At 37.1% G+C, this 13395-nt stretch overlaps 1 protein-coding gene across 6 annotated transcripts in view; it reads left to right on the top strand.

Annotated features, from left to right (window-relative positions):
* CDCA2 (cell division cycle associated 2) overlaps nucleotides 1–11200 on the top strand; it is a 51065-nt gene extending 39865 nt beyond the window's left edge. For 5 of the 6 annotated variants that reach the window (XM_034661241.1, XM_034661239.1, XM_019794344.2 and 2 more), the window contains 2 exons: nucleotides 3712–3883; nucleotides 6497–11200. In XM_034661241.1, coding sequence (XP_034517132.1) covers nucleotides 3712–3883; nucleotides 6497–7713 — 1389 coding nt within the window. In that variant the 3' untranslated portion in view covers nucleotides 7714–11200. The other variant, XM_034661242.1, reaches the window with a different exon arrangement.
* Nucleotides 11201–13395: the final 2195 nt, after the last annotated feature.

The raw sequence follows: 13395 nt of genomic DNA, 5'->3' as shown, positions 1-13395 counted from the left end.
TTATGGAGATTTCCCAAGTACCCTCTACCCAATTTCCCCCAGGGATGACCTATAAAAGTTAGACAATATCACATAGAAAAATACCAACACAGTCAAGATACAGAACATTTCTGTTGCTACAGGGGTCTCCTATTGCCCTTTTGTAGCCCTGCCTACTTCCCATGCCTGTCCCCACCTTAAGTGGCAACCACTAATCTGTTCTCCATTTCTTTCATTTTATCATTTCCAGAATGTTATGTAAATGTAATCACACTCTATGTAAACTTCTTGGGACTGGCTTTTTTCACTCAGCGTAATTCTTGCGAGATTTATCCAGGTTGTTTCGTGCATCAACAGTTAGCTCCTTTTATCCCTGAATGGTATTTGTTGTTATTTTAAAAAAGGGATAATCAATTTGCAATATATACATCTATCAAGTCATTACATTATATACCTTAAGCTTAAATTTTATCTGTCAATTATATCTTGATAAAGCTGGGGGGAAATGGCATTGTAAAAGGAAAAAAATCAATAAAATACAATGCCATGTAATAAAGGGTTTCATTTTCTTATGGAATAAAAAAAGGAACTCTATCTCTATCTCTATCTCTTAGGGATACTGCAGGATTTTCACATGAAATGGGGTAATGCCTAGGGTTTGCTTTAAAATAATCTGAGGGAAGGGGATCATAAGTGAATCCTGATTTCTATATGTTAATAATTGTTGAAGCTAGAGGTTGGGTACCTGGGATTCAATATACCTGTTGTGTGTTTAAATTTTTCATTATGGAAAGTTAAAAATACAACACTATGAGCCTCTTATTTAGAGAGATGGAGGTAGCTATAAGAACTAAAAATGGAACCAATAAGTAAACGAGGGGTAGGGAAGTACGTGCTCTTCATCATAAGTTTTCCTGTACAATTTGATTTGTTGCCATGTACATGGATTATTTTTAAATAATTTTAAAGCTACTCACAGGAAGCAACTTAAGAATTTGTGCAAATATAAGAATTTATGTCTGTTTCATGATCTCCTTCACTGAGAAGAAATATTGGTGATTCTGGAGTAAATGGAAGCACTCTGGGGATAATACCTTCACTTGTCCTTTATCTGCCTGAAGTCATAAACCAACCTAACTGTTTGTAGATCAATGGCTTCCCTAGGATCCCAGTCATGTGCAGAATTATTACAGTATAAGCAAGGCTTTTTTGTATTGGAGCAAATTTAAATTTTGATAAGGTTGGCCTCTGCAGATGAAACCTTCTAATGGACAAGCAATACTAGATGTATGTTCATGACAGGTGTTTTAATCTTTCGTCTTGCCTTTGGGTGGTGTACTTCTACTGGTCCATAACAATGAAAAAGCATTATTAGTTTTTCATCACGTGTAGCAAATTTTATGAAGTTTAATGATATCTTTTCTTTTACATTTATTCATTCATTTGTTCATTATTCTTGTTTGTTGATAAGTCATTATGTGCCAGGCACTGTTGCAGGTACTGGAGACATTTTATATGAAGAAAGATGTCCAAAATCCTACTAAAAGGGTATTTTCTGTACCTATGAATCAGAGGCTATTCTAGAAGTTATAACCTGATGACAGTGACCATAATGTATTAACTGTGTAGCGCCTGTGTCCCATAGAAATACTGAGCATAATTTGGTCTTAAAAATATTCTTCCCTGTATCAGTTCTCACAGTACTAGGAAGGAATGTAAAAGAAGAGAATAGCCGACTCATAGCTCTTCTGTATATGGCTCAAACCTTATTTTAACCATTTTGCTTATGTTGACTGAGTACTTGCCGCAGTTATCTGTGGTGTGGGCTGATGGGGTTTCCATTTTGCAGAGGAGGAGGTACAGAGAGGTGAGGTAACTTGCCTAAGATCGTAAGGCAGTTTAGGGGGCAGAGGCAGGCATCGGGCACCAGAGGTCATATGCTCTCTTTGGCAGCTCATCCGTGGAGCCCAAGTTAAGATTTTTCTCTTGATTTCCACATCCATTGACCAAGCTATCATTTCTCCAACTGTTCCATGGAATGTCAACAGATGTTCATTAAAAAAAAAAAAATTAAAAAAATAAAATAAAAATTCATGGAAAAATAGTTAACCCAGCATTTTCCTAATGTGTATGGAGATTATTTATACTGAGGACTTCTCAGAGAATTTAATGTTAAATGTATATTGTAAATCACCAAGAGGAACATTTATCTTGTACAGTTCTAAAATTATTTTTCCATGGAATGTTTTGTTTTGTTTTGTTTTTACAGGATATCTATAGATATCTCAAGGAACATACAGTTCTGTGCCGTTTTTGTACTCTTGAATCTCATCCACTCTTTCACATCATTAGTTTCTATGCTTTCACCCTAATGATCTTTCTTAAATGTAGAATCAAATGTTGTCACTCCCTGAATCACTGTGCAGTGACACTTCCTTCCTTTCAGATTCCTACTCATTGCGTACAAGGTTGCCTTGCTTACTTTATGGAGCGGTCTTGAAAGCCCCCTGTGGGCCAGGTACCCATCTCGCTCCATAGAGAGTCTGTCATGGTTGACATGTATTACAGTTACCATTAGACTGGGAGCTCCCTAAAGACCACATTCTGTTTGGTTTTTGTTTTCTACCTAGCAGTTAATACCTGTACGTAGTGGTTTCTCAATAAATGTTTGAATGAATTCTATTTTCTGGGAGCTTTAATTGCTAAAAACATGTTCCTTATGTTGACCTAAAGTCTGGTTCTCTCCAGTATTACCACATTGAGTGTATTTCTTTTTGCTCATAACAATACAATGTTTGAGTTTCCCCAAAGTCCTTTCCATGTGAAACTATTTTTTTTGAAAGTGAACATTAGTTCTCAGTTGCTAACATGGCATTCAAAACTGAATTTAATACTACATTCCAGATATTGTCAGAACAGTTAATTTTTATAGAAACCCACGTGTTTTCCATCAGTTATTAGCAGACCATTGTCCATCATCTTCTACTTGTGCTTGTTAACCCATCTTATTTTGACTACTCATTTTAATCTTTTTTTTTTTTTAAGATTTTATTTATTTATTTGACAGAGATAGAGACAGCCAGTGAGAGAGGGAACACAAGCAGGGGGAGTGGGAGAGGAAGAAGCAGGCTCATAGCAGAGGAGCCTGATGTGGGGCTCGATCCCATAACGCCGGGATCACGCCCTGAGCTGAAGGCGGACGCCTAACCGCTGTGCCACCCAGGCGCCCCTACTCATTTTAATCTTGATTAAATCATCTGTTGTTAGAAGCATCTCAGGTAGCTTTGTGTCATCTTTAACTTTCATGTATACAACTGTTGTTTCTCCTTCCAAACCTATGAGCAGAAGATAGTCTCCCATAGCTTCCAGTAGATGGCTCATTCTAGGTTAAACTCAAGTCAGCCTAACTGTATCCTACTTACAAATATCTCATGTCTTAAGTCTGTCAATTCTACAACATCTAATCTATCTTTCACTCACCCAGAACTTATTTTGGCAAATGTTTTGTGGAAATGTAGACCATTGATAACCATATAATCTGTAAATTGAGTTCTGCTTCATATTCTTTTTGGCTTTGTGTAAACTCCCCAGCCCCCCATGCCTGACTCAGAATTTCTAAAATTTTAAACAGCATAGCCGGTCTCAGGTTTTTTGGTAAGAATTAGTTAAAGGATCAAAATTGTGTATGGTGTGACATCTTTCCCAATTACGGCATTTTAATATATTTCACAGGCTTTAAAAAGTTGCAGGAAGAAGAAAGCAAAGGGAAAGAAGAGCGTTCAGAAGTCCTTATACGGGGAAAGAGACCTTGCTTCGAAGAAGCCGCTCCTCAGTCCAATTCCTGAGCTTCCTGAGCTTTCGGAGATAATGCCTCCCACTCCAGGCGCCGGAAGGCTGTGTTCAGGTATGCTGTTCTTCTGTTGATGTTTTATCTTCTCCACCACCTTCTTGCTGTTGCACCCTCTGTTCCCTTTTTCCCATTCACTGTTAAAGAGCATACAAATAAAAATAGCAGTCATATGACCATGAGAATTTTAAGGAAGCAGTAGTTTGTAACTTTTACCCTCTTCAGAATCTGATGGGAGCTCTGGATCCTCTCCCCAGGGAAACTAAGACACAAGATAGTGCATATAATTTTACGGGAAATTATTTCCTTCCATCCCTTTTCTTTTTAGAGCATTTTAATATTTTTTAAAGCATTCTGTTAAAGTAAAATGAATTCTGTGTGCTGTTATGGTCCGTCATGAAGAGTAAACAAGGTGATGGTTCAGTAATAGATAAATCTTTTATACTTATGGGCAAAAATAGAAAATGATGTTTCATAACATTTATAAATTGAACTTAAAACAGTTTTGTTGGAAAGCGAAGATTAAGTCAGTTGACATACTGGTTAGATAAAAATTTTAGTTGCTTTTTTTTAATGCCTGTGTTTTAAAATTCACTAAAATCATGCTGGAATTAATAAGAGCATGTGTTCATTCAGTGTGTTAATTTTGTATAGAATAATTTTAAAAATCACTGTCTTTTTCAGTCATCAGAGATGTAGAGCCTGCATTCCATTTGCAACCTACCTGTAGGATTTGTAATAGATCCAAGGACGAATAAGGTATATGCCACCCTTGACTGTTGGCTTCTACCTCCGTAACTTCCGGAAAGCACAGAGTTTAAACATACCCAGCTAGACCATCATCACACACACGCTGCTCCAGACCCTGGGCTCCAGCCGCTGGGCATGGGCGGGGCTCTCCTGCCTCAGCACCTTTATGTACTGTCTTGGGACAGCGGGTTGGCCACCCCACTTCTTTTTAATCTGGCCTAATGCTGCTTATCCTTTAAGATTTAGTTCTGCTGGCTGCCTTTCCAGGAAAAGTCTTTGTTCGCATTACACCTTTACCATCGAGTTGGTAATGTTCCATCTACCTCCCTCCCCTGCAAATTGCAGTCCCCTTGAGACTGAAAACTTAAGTCTTATTTCATTATATCTCCAGTTCCTGACCAGAGTTTTTCCAAAGATATTTAAACAATGTTAGTATAGGTTTTCCATCTTGCATCTTATTAGAGAATTTATTTTTAGAAATACCTGAAGGATTCTTTATCTATAACCAGTGGTATCATCTGTTATAAGGGTTTAAAGCAAAATCTTCCCTCCTTTTCCATTTTTCCCTGTCCCTTTTTGTCTCTCTTCCTGCCTTTATCCCTTTCCCCTATCTTTCTCTCTAGCATGTCATTTTCATGAAAAATACATAAACATCGATTTGTAAAGTTGTATAAAGAGCCCAACTGACATATTAGTTGGTTGCCACTGAGTGGACCCTATGTTAATCTCTACCTTACATGACCTGATTTTAAGTACCCAAATCATGAAATACTGGTTTTTAGATTTTTGGCTTAGCTGATGTTTTATATATCTTACAGTTCTGATTTTGTTTAAAACATTTTTTATACTTACATGACTGGCCAATTAAGAACCTTACTCTGCGATAGCAAGAGAGATGGCATCCAGTAGCACTGAGGTTTTGAACACGGAAAGCCTGAATTTTTTTAGGCTATGTTCCACAGCCTAAATTGTTTTTTAAGATTTATTTATTTATTTGAGAGAGACAGAGAGCACACATGGGAACTAAGGGAGGGGCAGAAGGAGGAAGAGAATCTCTAGCAGACTCCCTGCTTAGCGTGGAGCCGGACCTCGAGCTCTTTCTCAGGACCCTGAGACATGACCTGAGCTGAAATCAAGATGCTTAACCGACTGAGCCACCCAGGCATCCCTTTCCTTTTTAAAAATTTTTTTAAAGATGTATTTATTTAAGGCTGTGCTGCATAGCTTTAAAACCTTGATGATGTTTCTTTCACCTATATGATGTGACAGAGTGTGTCAAAAACACAGGACAGCCTCCACATGCCGTATCTTTCTGGAGTCTGACTTTTAGTCAGATTGAGGTGGAAGGTGAAGATTTTTAGAATATTGAAACAAGTATAGCTCTGTTTGAGAATACAGTGCAGTTGAAATATTAAAATTTTTAACACGGAGCATAAGACCTAAGTGTCTTCAAAAGTACCCTTTTGGCTAAAACCTCAGATCCCCCAGAATTCCAAGTTTTCTTTCTCTATTTCAGGGGAAACATAGCTAGAAAAGTTGCAGAAGCACCGTGGTGCCCATTTTCAGTAATTCATTTCTCGGGAAATGTGAAATGTGGCTGTCTCATGCTAATTGACCTTGTAGTGTGGAAAGTACATTAGAATAGAGGAAGCAATTTGAGATATACTTCTCATTTTCATGGTCTGAGATTATGTACTTTATTCACTCATGTATTAAATACATATTTTCTTAACCTTTGGCTTGGGGAAGAACTAAAAAAGAGCAGGATGACAGATGGGGAAAGTACAGCGTAGCATTTGTAAGTCTTGTGAGTTTTGAAAGTCTAAAACACAGAATAGGATATGGCACCTGTTTGATTTGTCAACCTTTCTTTCCATTACTACTTTTTAGTGAGGTTTAAACTTATTTACATGCCCTTAGATGATTTCAACTCCAACGGTGAACTTGAAGAAGCAAAGCTTCCTAAAAGAAAGACTCTTTTGCCCCAGAACCCAGAAGATTTGCAGATGAATCAAGGCTTTAATAAATATGATCTGTCTGCATTCTGCGGCTCTTACACGAAAAGTTCCTTGTCACTTATTAACGCTACTTTAGATCAAGATTTAAATATAAATGCCGTGGCAACTAATGAACATAAAACTATTCCAAAAGCAGAAATTAAGTCGGAAGTTGAGAATGGACTGAGAGCTGGCCCTGAGAGTGAAAGCGGTCATGTTTCTTGTGCTCCTGTGACCGCAGAGTCCTTGGCATCAGATGATGCAGAATCCAGGGCTATCCTGCCGTCCCGGGAATTGGCTGCTGCCGGTCAAAATGTGGAAAACCTTTTTCAAATCTTTAAAATTTCAGAAGATGTAAACATAAAGTATGAAAAACAGGATGACTTTTTAATAGCTACAGAAGGAAAACTGCAGCCCATGCATTTAACGTCTGACCTACAAAATGAAGAGGTCTTAAGTGACAACGTAAAAGAAAGTAAAAGCCCGGAGGGAAGAAACTCCCTAGAAGGTAAAAGTAGCACTGGTATGAGTGGTGGAGAAAAGAAGCATAGAAGACGCTCTACGTGTTATTCCGACAGCCAGAGTTTATATTTGGAAAAAAAGGGCAATCACAAACCTCCCTACATTGTGAGTAGCTCTCTAGAAATTGGTTTAGAAAATTCTGAACTGTATAAAGATTTATCGGCCTCCATAGAGCAAACCTTCCAGAGAACAAATAGCGAAACAAAAGTAAGACGTAGCACAAGGCTACGAAAAGATTTGGAAGATGAAGGGCTTGTATGGATTTCAGTTCCGTTTCCTTCCACGTCCTGCACTTCGCAAAGAGTGAAAAGGAGAACAATATGTACCGTTGACAGAGGATTTGAAAGCCTGTCCCTCTCTCAAGAAACTGTGTCTTCTGGACAGAAACCGGGTCTGTCGCTGTCCGTATCAGGTAAAGAAAACAGGGAGGGCCTTGCGGCCAATTCTTCCAGTTTACCTGGAAAGAGGAGGAAGAGCCTCTGTACATCTACACTCGCAAATTCGAAAGATACTACTCAGTCCAAGTGCTACAAAAGAAGAACCTCTCTCGGCCAGAAGGGAGAGAGCTCTTTCAAGGACTTCGAAACAGTCGGACATGTCTGGGAACTAAAGCAGTGACTGGCATTTTCTACAGAACGCGTGGCAGCAGAGAAGGTAACTGCCTGTGCTTAAAAGATCCTTTCATTCTGATTCTCATCATTTGTTCAACTTTGCTGTTTTACAAGTTTCAAATAAAATCATTTGAGTTGAACCTATTTCTAAGTAGAAATAAGTGAATTTCTTCATTCGAAAGGGAAACATTCTATTAAAAATGTTCTTCTCTCCCCGAATAGTACATATTTACTGAAGCTTTCACATTAGTACATGTTTACTGAAGCTTTAGAGGCTCTGTTGTAAAAAAAAAAAAACAAAAAAAAAACCCACCACCATCTTCTAGAATTGACTCATTCTGCATGAGAAGAGTTTAACAAACAACATGGTAGAATTAATGTAATTTTACAAAAATTGAAGGGAATACAAGGTTAAACACTGTTAGAAAATGAGAAAAGATGTGTTTTTAAAATGCTGCCCCCCCCCAAAAAAAAACTGGTTAAAAAATGTTAACAGGAAAGATGGAAATCATAAGACTTGGTTTAAAGTTGAGAAGCTTTAATGATTTGCTTTGTCTCAAATGAAAATTGTGTATTAATAGGTTAAAATCAAAACTTAAACATGGCATTTTGGAAAATTTTTTCAATAATCAGAATATTATAAATCTAGCATTATAAAATGAATATATAGTTTATAAATAACTAAGGTGAAAGCATTTTGTCCTTCAAACAAGATTCTTACATGCTTTGTGGGGTGGGAGGTGCAGGATTGGTTTTTGGTGAAAACAGAGCAGTTTAGTTGAATCATCTTCCAGATCATTCCAATTAGTCACATTTAGGATTTATTCCAAGAAATCCCAAATTAGTAATTTGGGATTTAATTCATGGCTCTCCATTTAAAAATAAAATTTTTTTAAATCCAAAAACTCGTAAGAAAGGGCCCTGGAAAATGAGTTTACTTAACACGAAGGTGGTGGTAGATGGCTGATTTTTTTTTTTTAACATGGTCTTTTCCAGCAGTTCTCTTTATTTCACAATATCAAGTACTGTCACTTGTTTCGGATTTTCCAGTTACATTTCAGCAGCGTCCTCTCCTATCGCCGTTTTGATGACGGCCATTGGAAAATCTAAATTGCTATATATATGGAATATGTGAATGCACATAAATCATTGTATCATTAAACAATTGTCTTTGAAATCCTTTAAATCATTAAACTCTCCCTCTCCCTGATAGCAGAAACATGTTAACAAATAGAGCTCTCTATAAATAACACAACAGGGAAGAAAGCTCCCGCTGAGCGCCCATTTCCCCCGCCTCAGATAGAGACTATTTGTTACCTTCTTGGCACCAATAGGTCTGGAACTCCTGCTGCTAAAGACTCAATGTATTTTACATTAACGCTCAAAGTGATCCCCAATTTCTTCTGCTAAAGGGTGGATTGTTTAAAAAATTCTTTTATCTTTACACGTAAATTATTTATGGGCTTTTTTCTCCCCGTTTATAGTTTGGTATGGTTGGCAAATCTCTACCACTGAAAACAAACCTCCCCCCCACCAAAACGAAGCTTTTGGGTTTGGGTAATTTAAAAAGAATAAAAACTTTCAGAAACATGCGATGTTCAGGGTTTTGTTTTTTAAAAGCTTTTGGTTCTCCTTTAATGTGAAGGCTAAAACTACTGATCGTTTTTTCTCCCCTTTTTGCTGTATGATGATGTATAATCTCAGTTGTATTTGAATTTTAAGAATTTCACATGCTTATTTTATTAAGATGTGCTAATGAGGATAAGAGAAACATTTGATCCGTGGGATTTTTTGGCTGGACTTTTCAAATGTAAAATTGTTATCTGGCATCTCCAGTTAAAAATGTAAACACTTGATGCCTTTTGTTGGTTTCAGGATGTGTGGGTTTAAATGTTTCATTGATATTTGTAAGTAACAAATAGGCAGTTTTTCTAAAAAGAAGAGGTCCGAGAAATCAAAGCAATTTGGACATAGCTTTATCCACTGTCTCGTTTGTATCCTAAGATTTGTGAAAAGTTAATTATTTCTGTATTTGATCATGCTTGCTTGTTTTTAGCTGTTTCTTTTCATTATTGGTTGAATCAGAAACTGGGCTTCAGAAGAGTTTGCCCTTGCCTTATCTTTTTTTCCTGCGGTAACCCTTGACATTTTGCCTTACCAAGTCTGGGTATCTTTTGTTGCTCCTGTAGATGCTTGTTTGTTCCAGAAGATGGCAGCATGACATCTGGATACATTACCTTAAGCCCGGACAGCTCTTCCTTGTTGCTGTGGGTGCTTCCCTTTAACTTGTATTTTCACTCATTTTTATCACGAAAATGATATGTGTCTGTTGGAAAAAGTAGAGAACGGTATACAATAGAAACTGTCTTCCTTCACCTCATGGGAGCATCCCGCAGCCACACCTGCCTCTTCCCAGCTTTCTATGTAAACACTGTTAACAACTGGCCTGCGTCTTCCAGACCTTCGCCTGTGCAAACATGTTTTCTAACGGGACCACTATAATGTGCCGTTCTGCCACTTAATTTTTTTATTCAACAAAATACCATGACTAAACTTCCATGTTGTTATGGGGAGCTCCTGTGCTCCTTCCATCTTTTGAATCCCTGCATAGGGTTGTATACCCTGCACATCTATAACTTCGTTAGCCGTCTCCTTACTAACGAATGCTAGTTGTCTCCACTTCTTTGTGACTGAAAATTATGCCATGCTGAGCTTGTGTGCACATGTCCATAAGATAAATTTCTTGAAATTAAAATTAATTGGATATCAAGTTATCCTCCACTGTTGATACCTGATACAGTTCTCTGGTAAAGATTTTGTCATGCATCACCTTCATTCAGCCTGTCACGTTCTTCTCCTGCCGCTTGAATGCCACTTTGCTTCCGTTTCCTCTCGCTGCCCCCAGCTGGCTCTTGAGCTGTGGAATCGAGTGTGGGGCTTAGACTTGGTGTGACACGGAGGAAATGAGTATTAATGCCCAATTCATGCTTTAGATTGAAAGAACTTTGTTTTTTCTGAAGTTAGGTATATTGAGGTGTAATTAACTCTAGTAAACTGTACTGAAGTTTACCTTTTTAAATGTACAGTGTGAATTTTGGCAGTTGATCCAGTTATCTAATGACTACCGCAGTTATGTAATAGAACATTTCCATCACCTCGGAGGACATCCTGCCTCTTTGTGGTCAGTCCCCTCCCCCTAACCCCAACCCCTTGCAATCACTTAGCAGATTTCCGTCCTTCTAGATTTGCCTATTCTGCAACGTTGTATAAATTGATATAAGAGTTAGAGCCTTTTGTCTTTCTTGAAATTTATCAGAATGCTTTGGAGATTCATCCGTTTCATGTCATAAGTAGTTCATTCCTGTTTATCGCCAAGTAGTAGTATTCTGTTTTACGGATGTACCAGGTTTCTTCACTCATTCGCCAATCGATGTATTGGTATTTGGATTGTTTGTTTTTTTTACTATTACAAATAAAGCTGCTATAAACATTCACGTATGGATTTTTTTTTTTTTTAGACACGTTTTCATTTCTCTTGGGTAAATACCTGCGAGTGGGGATTCCTGGGGTGTATGGTTGGGATATGTTTAACTTTTTGCGAAACTGCCAGGCTTTTCCATCGGGGCTGCACCATTGCACATGCTCACCTGCAACGTGCGTGTTCAGTTTGCTACACATTTTCACCAGCACCCAGCGTTGTCTGCCTTTTTCATTGTAGGATTCTGGTAGCTGTGCAGTCGTATCTCACTGTGGTCTTGTTGTAGATTTCCCTAACGACTAATGATGGAGAACATCTTTTCCTGTGCTTATTTGCCATTCTTGTATCCTCTTTAGTGAAGTGTCTATTCAGATTTTTTGCCCACATTTTCTTTACTTATTGGTGTTTCCCTATTGAGTGAAACAGTTCTGTGTTTATTTGGATACAAATTCCTTATTGGATATGTCTTGCAAATTATTTTTCCCAGGTCTGTGGCTTGTCTTTTTATTTTCTTAGCAGTGTCTATTAATTTCAGTATAATCTGTAATTTATCAGTTTTTTTTCCTTAATGGCTCATGCTTTTATGTTTTATCTAAGAAATCTTTGCCTAATTCAAGAACACAGGGATTTTCTCCTGTGTTTTCTTGTAGAAGTTTTAGAGTTTTATCTCTCAGGTATTAGATGTACTTTGAGTTGAATTTTTGTATATTGTGTAAAGTCAGGGGTTTTTTTAATGGAAATTATTCACCATTTTGTTGAAAAAATTATGCATTCCTCATTGAATTTCCGTACCACTTTTGTTGAAATTGGTTGACCTTATATGTATAGGTTTGCTCTGGACTTTATTCTTTTCCATTAATCTGTGTTTAAACCAACATCACACCATCTTGATTACTATGGAAAGCTTTTTTCTTTTTCTTTATTATGATCCTTTATCACAGTTTATGTTTAAAAGTTCTTTTTGTGAGGGAGGCCTATAGAAGCAAAAGATTGACCAACCAGTTCTATCTGGAGCCTACAATTATACCCAGACCTGTATTTCCATGTAGGGCAAAGAATCAATAATAAGCTATCAAATATGGGAAGGAAACCAACTTCTCTGGGTCCATACACATTCAGCCCAGTGCTCTTGTAAATTGGTTTGCCACAGTTCATGATTCTATATTGTCACCCTGAGCCACTATAAGATTTAGTCATTGAGAAAGAATTATCTTTTTGAACACTAGCATATAAAATCAGCAAGAAAATAAGTGAGTTGAATTAAAATAAGGTTCAAAAGTCTTTGCCAAAAATATTAAATTATAAGTCTGATTCATTTCTTCTCATAAATAAGGTTTTTACTATAGTTTGGTTTTCATATAAAAACTGCCACCACCCTTACACATAAAGTAGCCTTAGCGTTTGAGAGTTATTTCTTAAACACGGGAAGATTTTCCTGCAGCGGGTCACCTTAGGTAGGCAGATTGTAGATTCATTAATATGTATACTAGGCATTAACTTCTAATGTGATCACTACCTTCAAGATACTCCGTTTTCTCTAAGGGGCAAAATTATAATCCAGGGTGATTATAGAGTCACGTCCTGGTCCTCTCAACCCTGAAGTAGCACCACTTAGAGATCAGGTAAGTTAGTTTGGTTTCTTTCTGGAAGAAGTGATGCTTGAGCAAAACACACTAACAGGACTGTTAGGTGAATGGGGATCCAAAAGACATATTCTATTCCAAACATAATTATTGTAATTATTTTGTAATTTTTACAATTATTTGCTGTGATGAGGCAATATAAGTTGGCTTCATCTCATACACGTTTTTGCTTTCAGTATCTTTCTTAACTTCCCATTAAATTCTAACCTATGAATAAATCTGGACAAAGCGTGGATTCAGAATTAGACTAGAGATTGTGAATGTACATAACCAAGTTCTAAAGAAATCTTTCCTCTTGAATGCTAATGCATTTCTATCTTTTGTATTACCAGATTTCTTGGTAGTGTGTCAAAGGGTTGACTCTGGGCTTGGAATCCATGATCAAATAAACAGAATTGGAATGAAATAAAATCACAGTAAATAATTATACATACAAAAAAAAAAGTGTTGGGTTTTTGTGGCTTTTTGGCCTTTATTTTATTTGGAGATTATTTCCTTTTTTTCTTTTTTCTTTTTTTTCTTTTTCTTTTTTCTTTTTTTTTTTTTGAAGTTATTTCATAACCTTAAC

This window comes from Ailuropoda melanoleuca, chromosome 5 (assembly GCF_002007445.2).
Source record: "Ailuropoda melanoleuca isolate Jingjing chromosome 5, ASM200744v2, whole genome shotgun sequence".
Taxonomy (NCBI): Eukaryota; Metazoa; Chordata; class Mammalia; order Carnivora; family Ursidae; genus Ailuropoda; species Ailuropoda melanoleuca.
This window is presented reverse-complemented; position numbering and strand designations above follow the sequence as displayed.